Raw genomic sequence first — 12,934 nt, 5'->3', positions numbered from 1 at the left:
TAAAGTATCTTTTTCCAATAAACATTTAACGCAAAAAAGTTTTCCAATAAAGAGTCCCAAAAAAATAGGAACTTTTCTAAATTGATTTCATCTAAATTGCAAAATACGCATTTAACGCAATAAAGTTTTCTAATAAATATTTAACGCAATAAAATTTCCCAATAAAGAATCCCATAAAAATAGGAACATTTCTAACTTGATATGTACAAATCCGTAAGATTATAATTTTTTCTTCGCCCCGTGCATCGCACGGGACTACAACTAGTTAAAGATAGAACCAAATGTACAAACAAGAATAGAGAGAATAGATGGAAAGTGTGCCCCGAGATTTGCTTAGTTCTTGGAACTTGGCAGTTTTTACTAAAATGCCACTCAAACGACTAGTTTTCACCCTAGCCTATATATATATGTTCCTTAACCCTCTAAACAGAATTCTAACACTCGTAAACTCAATTGGAAAGCCTTTTGGAGTTCGAAAACCCTTTGGAGCCTATATGAATCAATATCAAGTGAATTGGACATAGGATTTCTTTTTACAACGATGCTATTATTGAAAAAAATTCGTAGTTCTGTTAAATTCGGCAGAAGAACGGCGATATTTGAAAGATGTTGCTACTGATCTTTGGAAATTCGGCAAAATACTGACGCCCAGTGTGAGCTACGTAAAAGTTTCTCTACTTTCTCTCTTCTAAAGTAAAGAAACTAGTGTTTTCTAGAAATTAGGAAAAGGTTTTGAACTGAAAAACCAGAAGAGAAATAACCAGAAGTTAAAAATTTAAACGAGAGAGAAGTTAAAATCTGATTTACGCTTATGCACCCTCTATTTATAGAATTCGGGGGGGGGGGGTATTTTTGTAAATTTCCACTCAAATTTTGCAAAGTACGAAATTGGATCAAATTTCTCAAAGTGCGAAATTGGAAATTCCAATTTCACAATTTGCGAAATTTGGAGTCACATCAGTGCCATGTCGGTTGTATGGGAAAATGTGATTTCCTGTCTTTTGTGTTTTTTCGAAAACTGTGATTTTTCATCTCTTTTGGGGAATTTCGGCTGACCGCAAGTTCTCCGATTGGACTCCGAATCACGCGCGATCAAATCCGTTGGATTCCTCCTTCCGGGAAGATTCCAATGAATCTAATATCGTTAGCTTTCGAGACACGAAGTATTTTTGGGTTAAAACGGATGTTTTTGACTCAAAGTTAACGTCTCGGCTATGCCGTGTGATAATGGGCTTTTTGGTTCTGCCGTAAAAGGCGGGTGATATGTAAAGACAAGCTTTTGTTGCATCTCTGGGATAAAATCATTTTCGAAAAGTATTTTCCTGTTTCAATAACCTAAAGAGAGATTGAGAGAAAAGGAACCGGTGCTCTAGGACTCGACATGAGATTCTTCCTTGCGACAACTTACCATTAGTTCCACCTTGACAAAATTGGGTGTCTTCAACTATTTACAAATTAGTTTGGGGAGATGATCCCCCCCACCCCCCCCCCCCCCCCAACTATTTACTAATTTGTGGTGGTCAATAAGGATGATAAGAAACGAATGAATGAATGCTCTCTTCAATTGAGAGTTCTTTAAAAAAGAAAATTCTATCTAAGTAATCACAACTGACAGGACAACAGTTACACATGGGATATGGATAAATCCAATCCAATACTGACCATTGTTCGCAAAACTCCGTTTTAAACGGCATTTTTTTTTCAAAAAAAGGGTGTTTTATTAGTGTGCCATTTAAAACTTTTACTACAAATAAAACTCCAGTTTTTTACGGCAAACGTTTTAAACACATTTTAAAGGCGTTTTAAACGTTTTAAACATATTTTTTGGGCCAACTTTCTTATTTGACCCCACCATATTTTGTAAATGACAAAATTCTAAACTCATTTTCTTGTGTTTCCGTTTTTTTTTTAACCAATGCCGTATAAAACTCGAAATTTTGTCTTTCCTATTTTTTTGCCGAATCACGTTTTACTGACTATTGTTGTGGTAACTAGATTAGTATTATGAAAATACAAAGTGAGGGTATGGCAACCCAAGAGCGGGGTAAATTGGGTTGTAAAAACTTTTGCCAGAAATAATGTTGAATTCAAACTTAATGGCAAATCAAACAACAATCCACAAATCTACATATATATATATATATATATATATATATATATATATATCGACCCCCGGGCTCGCTCCGGCTGATGAGATTGATTGGTCTGGCCTTGCTAGTTTGCGTCTTTCTGCAGTCTTGTCACTCCCTCCATTGGGCTCCCTCTCTACCGCAGAGCGACGGTCGATTCAAATTGGACTGGACTGGACATAATTTTGCATTTTATGATACTACATGCATGCAAGGTGTATTGGGCGAGAAAATAACCCGTTTGATCGAGTATGATATATATATATATATATATATATATATATATATATATATATATATATATATATGTAGATTTGTGGATTGTTGTTTGATTTGCCATTAAGTTTGAATTCAACATTATTTCTGGCAAAAGTTTTTACAACCCAATTTACCCCGCTCTTGGGTTGCCATACCCTCACTTTGTATTTTCATAATACTAATCTAGTTACCACAACAATAGTCAGTAAAACGTGATTCGGCAAAAAAATAGGAAAGACAAAATTTTGAGTTTTATACGGCATTGGTTAAAAAAAAGAAGTAAAGAAAAACGGAAACACAAGAAAATGAGTTTAGAATTTTGTCATTTACAAAATATGGTGGGGTCAAATAAGAAAGTTGGCCCAAAAAATATGTTTAAAACGTTTAAAACGCCTTTAAAATGTGTTTAAAACGTTTGCCGTAAAAAACTGGAGTTTTATTTGTAGTAAAAGTTTTAAATGGCACACTAATAAAACACCCTTTTTTTTGAAAAAAAAACGCCGTTTAAAACGGAGTTTTGCGAACAATGGTCAGTATTGGATTGGATTTATCCATATCCCATGTGTAACTGTTGTAGTTATCCAGTAGACCTGTCAGTTGTGATTACTTAGATAGAATTTTCTTTTTTAAAGAACTCTCAATTGAAGAGAGCATTCATTCATTCGTTTCTTATCATCCTTATTGACCACCACAAATTAGCTTAAAATAATCGCTGATGTTTTTTCCTTTTTACTTGAAACATCCCTATTCAATTTATATTGACAGGGACCACCAATTTATGTTGACATCCCCCTAAACTATCGATAATCATATTATTTCCCTCCAAATTGTGGGAAGAAAAAATTTGTGTAGGCTCCGTTTCTTTCGACGTAAAATTGGGTGATCGTGAGAAATCACAATGACAATGCCAATGGGTGATCCTCCGTTTATAATTTAGGTCCACTCTAAATCTCTCTCATTAGACATGTAGAATGAAGATACGAACAAAATTTCTTTATTTGTTGTTTATTCTTATCAAGTGGGATAAGATAAAAAAGATAAGAAATTAAAGATAGGGAAAGATAAATACGCCCCTTTTCATTACTTAGGAATTGACAAATAGAAGGAAGTAATGCTAGGAAAATAGGGCTGCAATTAATCACACGAAAGAAAAGAAAACGCTGGTGTGACCTCTTGCATTGCAATGCTTCCCTTATGATGTAAGCATGCTTCTGAGGATGGCTATTGATACAAATAAATTAAAAAAGCTCATCCTCAAAGAAATGGAAGGCAAGGAAGGAAGTAGCTTCTGGCTTAAGGAGTTAATTAAGTTCCTTAGGATTCCTGATATGGATAGAATCACACCTAAAAAATAGTGTCAGCTGGAGATGGTTTTAAACTCCAATTGAAGAGCTTTTGTTTTGGTCAACACACTATCATGAAAATGGAAGTGGGAGAGTGAGGCAAAACAAACTATAAATGGCTTTTGTCTTTTGTCACCTGCTGTTTGTTTTGGGGAAATGATTTCAACACACATCTTTTGACACAAGAGGCTCATGTTTCTTGTCTTTATATTTAAAGAGCTTTAAAACGGCTTTTACTGTCCCCAAAAAGCACTTACGACAATTAAATGCTAAAAGACAAGATACATGCGCGCATGTTTCAAAACATAGTTGTGCTGAAATCATTTCTCTTGTTTTTACTTCTCTTATAGTTTGACAAAGAACCCACCAACCTCAAATCTCAATTAATCACTCCTCAATGGATTGGAATTGAAAACTTTTTTTCTTATTTTCATGTGGTTAGAGTAGAGTAGAAGGTGGTCCTATATCATTCACCCTTCCTAAAACAGGGTATTCTTCACCCATCAGGACAGTAGTTCTAGGCTTTATTCTTCCTAAAACTGGTTTTATATTACACATCATGGAGTAATATAAAATGCCCTTTATTCCTCATGATTAATCATAGTTAGCAAAACTCTGTTTAAAACGGCATTTTTTCTTTTTGTTTTATTGTGTGCCGTTTCAAACTTTTACAAAGAATAAAACTCTGTTTTTTTAGGCAAATGTTTTAAACACGTTTAAAATGCATTTTAAACGTTTTAAACACTTTTTTCGGCCAACTTTCTAATTTTAGCACCACCATATTTTGTAAATGACAAAATTCTAAGCTCATTTTCTTGTGTTTCTGTTTTTTTACTATGGTTTTTTAAACCGGTACCGTATTAAACTCGAATTTTTGTTGTCCCATTTTTTTTTCTTTTGCCGAATCACGTTTCGCTAACTATGGGATTAATTGGTTTGTGCGTGATGAGTCCAATAAAGGAAAAATATCAAGCGGTCGCCTAAAGGAAGGAAAAATCAAAGAGAAAGGAAAACAAAACCTAAAAAATTCAAAGGAGAATAAAAAGAAGAAAAAGTAGGAGAGTGTTTCTCACCAAAATAGGCCTATCTCAGTCCATACAAACTTGGAGAGAGTGTTTCTCCAATACTGAATGTGAAGAAACGCATTCATCACATACAAATTCAAGTGAAAGAAGAAAAAAGGATAATGAAGAATAAAGCCTTCTTCCACAAACTTATCTTTAATTTCCAACATGTAGCTACCTTGTTTTAATTAATGGCTTGGTAATCATCTTCCATAAATCTCCCAACATGGAATGATCAACGTATTGCAATGGAAACCTTCACACTCAAGATTTGATACTAATTTTGTATTAATAGGTGAAGAAAATATAGATATGAGAAAAAAACATTACTTGCAAGTGGCACCACCAAACAAAACGCATATAATATAACATTAACTTACAAATACATCAAATAAATAACATGTAAAATAGTAATCTTTGTCCAATGGGAAACAAAAGTGGATGTAGCAGTGAAATATTTTTTTTCGTAGTATCTCAAAAATTACTGAGGTAAGATAAACCTTCAGTGACAAATAAGGCCCTATGTCATCATTCTCTGTGGTTCCCAGCACCAAGATATATTTTTCTAATAGAACACATTTCCTTTACAACGCCTCCCATCTCCATTCGTTCTCTCGGAGATTCTGCAGAACACACCACTCCAATCGTCACTAAAGATACCAAATACTCCTGCAAATGATGTATCTTGTCATTGTAATTCTTAGTAATGTTTGTGGCTCTTCCTTCATCATCATCTACAAGAACTAATGGATCCAAAATCTCCATCACTCGATCAGGCAGAGACAACTGGACAAATTTGTGAAGACTTAGGCCATCCTTAAACATTTCATCTGTGGGGCGCTTTCCAGTGAATATCTCTAATAAAAGAATCCCATAGCTATACACATCTCCAGTTGTGGACACATGACCACCTGCCCCATATTCTGCAATTCCACACATCTTTTACACTTTTTGTTGTGATAAAGGATATAAGATACCAGTTAGAAACTAAAAGCAAATGTGAGGTTTGATTTTGAAAAAAAGGTGAAAATTTTGTCAAAGAGATGATAGATAATTGAATGATCTCTTCACATTTAGAAACCTAAGTTGCATGGAAAGAGTTTAGAATTTTTAGAGAAACACATAAGAAACGATTTAGCACAATGAAAGAAAATATAGATATTATGTCCCATGTTGCATTGGTATAGGTCAGGGATGGAGCCAGGGGACGAGCCCCCCCCCCCCCCCCCCCTCGATTTTTGCCTAAAATTTTTCTTAAAGAAGCCAGTTTTTTTCCTTCTACAAACGAAAAGTTATGCTTTAAGAGGGCATTGCTGATTTGTGGTTGTACAGAATATCTTTTTTATATTCTAAGGGTGTTTGTTCCTTCTACCTATATTGCCCATATTTTATAACTATAACTACAAAATTGCCCTCATACAAGAAATTTTTTATGATTGGTTTAAGGAGCAATTTTGAGTTTTAAAGAGACAATAGTTGTGCCCATATTTTGTAACTAAAACTACAAAATTGCCCTCTACCTGGTAATGGTATACAAGGTCATTTCTTATGATCATCCCAAATAATTTTGGGATTTAGAAAGGGACATGAGTGAACATGTATATGAAATCAAGATCATTGATCTTGTAAAACATCATCGGGTGACTCACATGGTCTCAGTACCAACAAGGTGTAAACAACGGATTACAAAACTAAGAGTTAGATTTTTAATTCATGTTTTGATGTTGTGCATGCATCCCACCATCTCCACCCAAGCCTATGCATAAGCTGGGTCCCAACTAGAAAAAAGGGTGGATATATCACTTCCCCTCATGTTTTGATGGGGGCGTGGCCTATACTTCTATGGGCTACGAATGCTTATTTACTCATAAATCTTATGACTGGTGAGAGCTTCAAAATTAATTTGGAAGACAATCAAGTGAGGATTGAACCATCATCTCGTATCTTTAGTAACTATGATACATCAAAACATGAAAAATCATTGGATTTAATTGAGTAAATTTTTTGTGGGCAGAAAAAAAATATAAATAATTTTTAAATTGAAAGTAATTTGAATTAAAATTTGTGTAATTTTTTTTTACTTTAAGATAACCTATTGATTATTATATAACAACTATTTTTTGCCCCCCGTGGGGCAAATTCCTGGCTCCGCCCCTGGTATAGGTAAGAGTGTCAGAATCTGACATGGTTATCTAGTGTCAAATTCAGCAAACCTCAAAAAAGAATGATTTGTAGATTCGCCAAAATATTTTAATCAATTGTCAAATTTTAATTTTTTAAATAATAATATTATTTTAACAAGTAACATATTTAAATTTTGATAAGTTAAGTAGATATAATATTTGGTTTTTTCAAGAAAATTACTAATAGGATGGGTAAAATTCAAAATGTGTGATAATTATGAAGTTGTGGCTGTAGCATCCAGTAAAATAGAAAACAGATAAAAGAGATCTAGAACTGTCTTAGAGACTCGTGCAATTTGAGACGTATGTGTCCCACACGGGTACTTCACCCATTTAGAAGAATCAATATAACATGGGTTTCGACCAATCAAGTCATGTAAGTGATGAATAGCATTCCACTATGTATTACTCAAAAATGCTAGCCAATTTTGGACCATGATAATTTCTCAACATGATTTTTTCATCTAAAACCAACCAAGTCTCAGTTAGATTAAATTTAATTTCATACTACTTATAAGGTAAAACATAAGTAGAAGTAGAAGGAAAAGTGAAATGATGTCATTTTCTAAGTACTAACAAAATAGTTGAAAATGTCAAATCTTTAATTTCACTTTCATGTTGACTTGGGAGAGGCAACTTAAAAGGCAATTGTTGAAAAATCCATTAAACACGAGGAAGTAGAATGAATAGTGCACACCAACCAAACGTCCTTCGGAAAGGGAAATGGCATCATATAACCTTCCTTTCCAAGAGAAACACTATTTCAGTCACAACATTAATCCAAAAGTCTCGTATTTATTATTAGGAATTATTAGAAACCTCCTTGACTTATATTTATCAAACACCTTAAATTTAGATAATCGACAAATGGAACTTAGGATAGTTACCAAAAGGCTACAATTATTCGCATGACCATGTTTTCATTATGAGTAAGACTCACATTGTTTTACACTTTTTAATGAGCTATTGAGAGTTTTTTTTGGAATTGTAACAACCTTTGATAGCTGGTTAAACAATAATCATTCCTTGGATTTGCCCACATGCTACTCTTGCCTTGCCCTAGCCTATGCATTCTTGATTCTAGATTTGCCATATATCACGTATGGCAACTATAAATATTCCTCCATCTTTTCTCTTCCGATCGAGGATTGCCAAAAATTCATTCCTTGGATTAGACACACACACACACACACACACACACACACACACGCCGCATTCTTACGGTCCTAGAAGGAATGAGGTAATGCATCACTTATTACCCTAGGATCACCAAATAGGGATTATGAGCCCTAAGTCCTGGACATGACTCCGTATAGAACCATCTAACCAGACTAGGAAAGTGCTGCTTGTCATGTGCTCAAGCTCTTTTGGAGAACATAGTTCATCTTTCTTCCAAACCACTTTTCTTTGAAAAAAATCACCAAAAGTTGAAATGTTTGACTAGGGATTAATAGAAACAACTATTTATTAGAAAGAAAGCAAGGGTTCTGAGTGTCGGAACCATCCTCCACTGACATCTAGAGGGAAGTGTGTGCACCTTCAGCAGATGGCGTGGAGTGAACTTGTGATACGCCAATTGGGATCTTTGGCAGTAGTCATTAATCTGGAAATCCTTGTGAGGCCGATGCCAGAAAGTGGCTACTTGCCCCCACCCTTCGTCAGAACCAAGGGAATGAAAACAAATACCTAACTCTATGTTTTTTTTTTTTTTGAAAATTGACATTGCATTAATAGACAAAAAGTATTGGGTGGGGACAAGATGTCCCACACATGATACTTAAAAGTGGTCCGCAGACCCATTACAAAGCCTATTAGATAGGCGAGATAACCGGCGACACGACTAACATGGACTCCCTAAGGACTCCTTCCTTTGCTAGAATATCCGCCGCCTCATTAGCTGACCTCCTACGATGCTCAATCCTAGGCTCCAAAAATCTTATTAAGTCCAAAATCTCCACAATTAATGCAGTAACCAGAAAATTTACAGATGTAGTAACACAAAATCTACAGATGCAAGAGTAGATATTGTGTTATACCTTCGTGGATGAGTAGTTGCTAACTGTTCGGCTTTGTCACACTCCTCAGAGAGTTATACCTTCGTTCAAGGGTGGTTGCCGATCGTCCAGCTCTAGACAATCTTGGCAAATGGTTCACCCAATCTTTGAAATGGCAAAGGGGTTGCACACATGGTTTCAAGCTATAGCAATGATGCCCAGCGGTAGTGGGATTCAATCGAACAGGGGCTCGTCCGATTGGCCAACTCCAGGGCGTTTTGGTCCTTCTTGAAAAGTTGGATAATTTAGAAAAAAAGGCACTTTTCATGGTACTTTTGCTTCTTTCATTGGAATATATTTTCTCTAATGGGTCTTTGGGGTGTTTTACTGCTCTAGCTCATTTAAGAAGCACGATTTGATTCATCATTGGAGTGTTGGGCCATTTTTTGTTGAGAAACATTAGTCATGGGTTTTTTGGAAATTTATTTACAAAATTTCTCATTATTTTCTAATAATATTAGAGATTTTATTGAATAATTGAATAATTACTTCTCTGAATTTTTCCAAAATTATAATTTTTTAACCATTTACATGATTAGCATTTTCTACACAACTATTTTGCATAAAAAACTCATGGTCATAGGTACTAAAAAGGGTGACATGTACGAGACCACTTGATGTAAAATAACATTCCTATATACCTTGTCAATAAATATAGAAATGCTATCAAGTAATTTTTTTGGTTCAAGATGCTAATTTAGCCTTTGTTGCACTACATTATATACCTAATAAGTGAGAAATATTTTATAGAACTCATTGAGAATAGATAGGATGAAGAAAATTGATAAATTTATTACCTGGAGCAATGTACCCAATAGTTCCCTTTAATACAGTTGTGCTGCTTTGATCTTCAGATGAGCTCTGAATGATTCTTGGATAAAACTTGGCTAACCCAAAATCACCCACATGAGCATTCATGTCTTCATCCAAAAAAATGTTGCTTGGCTTTAGATCACAATGAGCAATCGGTGTATGGCAATGATGGTGAAGATAATCCAGTGCAGAAGCTATGTCAATTGCTATGTTTAATCTCTTAATGAAGTTTAAACTTCCTAATTGATGTTGCCCATCTAATTTTGAATGCAACCACTTCTCTAGACTCTCATTTGGCATGAACTCAAGCACGAGAGCTTTGAAATCATTACCTCCAAAATCGGTGCTTGAACAAGAAGTTATGATCTTCACAAGATTTCGATGACGAATGTTTCTCAATGCGTTGCATTCAGCTATGAAACTCTTTGCAGCTCCCCTTAAGTGAAGGTTGAGCACTTTGACAGCAACAACATTTTCAATGCGACTGAGGATTCCCTTATAAACTGATCCATAACTTCCCGTGCCTATCAAATTGGCTGAAGAGAACCCATCTGTTGCTTTACAGAGCTCTGCATAAGAAACCTTTAAATGCCGGCCCTCCATAGAAGATAGGGAAGATGGTTTCTTCCTTGACTTTCTTACCGAATAAAGTGAAGCAGGGACACACAATAAGAAAATCAAACATACAACCACACTAACTACTAGGATGATTACTCTAGAAACATGGGCTTTTCCTCGTCTGTCATTAGCTAGCACTGGGCATGTAGGCAACTTTAATTCTGGGATACCACCACAAAGATTATCATTTCCCGTGACTGAAATTGCACTGGCATTTCCAAAGACCCCTTGTTTTGGAACTTCACCCTCAAAATTATTGAAAGACAAGTTTAGATATTGTAGAAACTTAAACCCCTCTAGATATTTTGGAATTTTCCCTGAGAAGTTATTGTCTGAAAGATCAAGGGCTTCAATGGATGTTAATGTAGTAAAAACTGACGAAACATCTCCTCGGAAGGCGTTACCCTGCATATAAAGTTCTCGCATGCTCTTACAATTTGCAAGAGTGCTTGGGATTTCACCTGACAATTTGTTCTGAGAAACATCCAATAGCTCTAGAATTTTCAAGTTACCCACTTCTGATGGGAGGGAGCCAGTAAATAAATTTTGAGACAAATAGAGTGCGATTGATAGCGAAGAAAGGCCAATAATTTGTTTTGGTATCGTACCTGTTAGGTTATTTGGAGAAAGGCTCAATCTTAAAAGCTTTGTACAGTTTGCAAGAGATAGAGGTATGCTTCCTTGCAGGTTGTTATATTCTAAATCGAGGTTGGTCAATTGAGTAATATTTCCAATATTGTATGGGATTTTCCCGGACAAACTATTATTTCCCAAGTAGAGTCGTTGTAAGTTCTGGAGCATCCCAATTGAAGTGGGAATAGAACCCGTGATGAAGGTTGAATATATACCCAAAGCTTTTAAGTTGATGAGATTCCCGATCTGACTGGGGATGTTACCAGAAATTTGGTTTTGTCCTATTACCAACCAATAAAGGTGAGTTGAGAGATTGGCTATGGAGTTGGGAAATAGGCCAACAAAATGATTTGTCTGTATGGACAACTCATTTAGATTACTACAGTTGGTCAAAGAAGTGATAAATTTCAAGTCATCAGCTCTACCAAGGCCTAGGTAATTATAGCTCATGTCAAACGTGAGTAGATTCCTTGCCCATCCAATATTTTCAGGCACCGGTCCGCTAAACTGGTTTACATCCATTCCAAGCCATTCAAGACTTGAAACATTGGATAATGAATTTGGAATGTGTCCGGAAAATTGATTGCCTGCTAAAAGTAGATATCGGAGTTTAGGAAGAGAGAATCCTATGTTGGGCGGAAGGGCTCCGTGTAACTGGTTACCTACCACGGCAAAAACCTCAAGAAACGAGAGATTATTATAAAAAGAGGAAGGAACCGTACCGGATAATAAATTCACAGAAAGGACGATCTGTTTCAAGTTATTAATTCGGGCCAGGTCATCTGGGATGTGTCCCACCAAACTATTTCCAAGTAAATCGAGATTGATGAGAGATGAAACGTTCCCTAGTTGAGGTGGAATGCTCCCTGTAAGATTATTATGACGAAGAAACAACAAGGATAGCTTCGGTAGAGTGCTAAGTTGGATGGGAATTTTCCCTGTAAACTCATTGTAACGCAATTCGATGACTCGAAGGTCCCTACAGTGGGTGAGATTGGATGGAATTTCCCCTCCCAAGGAATTATAGCTCATATTAAGATGTTGCAGTCTAAATAGACGGCCAATATCTTGGGATAGTTGGCCATTGAAGCTGTTTTCTTGGAGGTGGATTTCCCTAAGGAAGGTGAGGTTGGATATGCCAGGAGATAGAGTACCCACCAAGGTCTGCCCACTGAGCAAGTTCTGCCCACTAAGGTTCAATACAGTGACCCTTTGATGCCTCCGACCGCACGTGATTCCATTCCAATTGCAGAAATGGAGAGTATGGTTCCATGATGATAAGGCTCCAAGAGGATCACTTGTTATTCCATCCTTAAAAGCGAGCAGAGCCATTCGATCGGTTTCATTTCCTTCATTTCCCAGTAAGGTGGTGGTGGTTGCAGAATTTGAATGTACTACGTTCATGGCAAAGAAGAGATTTACAGAGAAGATAAATGACCAAAGCTCCATCCTCATTGAAGCTCTTCTTCTGCTGAACAAATACAAAGATTTTTTCTTGTCTCCTAATTTTATTTCATCTCACTAGACACTTATATAGAAAGAAATGATGGTGCATTTACTGCCAATTTCATTTTATCTTTCTTTTTTTTCTTAACTCGAGTAATTTTGGTCTTGTGGAATTTGGACTCCTAATTTCCAAGTCTACCATTTGATTTTTTTTTCCCTTCAAAGTGGTCCACAAAAGGCTCACCTTACAAAGAAATTTTTGTAATCATATTCCAGTCCAACAAATTTCCTGGACGTGATCTGAAAGGATATTTACAGAGGAGATAAATGACCAAAGCACACTAAGAAGACTCATACCTGGTAGCTCCATCCGGGTTGAAGCTCTTCTTGTGC

At 35.9% G+C, this 12,934-nt stretch overlaps 1 protein-coding gene and 1 pseudogene across 1 annotated transcript; both read right to left on the bottom strand.

Moving 5' to 3' along the window:
* Positions 1-5,107: 5,107 nt before the first annotated feature.
* LOC143858958 (uncharacterized) overlaps positions 5,108-12,934 on the bottom strand; it is a 101,129-nt pseudogene continuing 93,302 nt past the window's right edge.
* Positions 9,785-12,550, bottom strand: LOC143859378 (receptor kinase-like protein Xa21). The gene has a single exon (XM_077370098.1). It carries the CDS (start codon positions 12,548-12,550, stop codon positions 9,785-9,787), a length of 2,766 nt encoding a protein of 921 aa, XP_077226213.1.

This window comes from Tasmannia lanceolata, unplaced genomic scaffold (assembly GCF_043159265.1).
Source record: "Tasmannia lanceolata isolate RefF3 unplaced genomic scaffold, GAP_Taslan_0.1 ptg000029l, whole genome shotgun sequence".
NCBI classification, from domain to species: Eukaryota; Viridiplantae; Streptophyta; class Magnoliopsida; order Canellales; family Winteraceae; genus Tasmannia; species Tasmannia lanceolata.
This window is presented reverse-complemented; position numbering and strand designations above follow the sequence as displayed.

Coding starts and splice junctions, on each gene's coding strand:
- LOC143859378 (XM_077370098.1), bottom strand. CDS start 12,550: ATGAGGATGGAGCTTTGGTCATTTATCTTCTCTGTAAATCTCTTCTTT.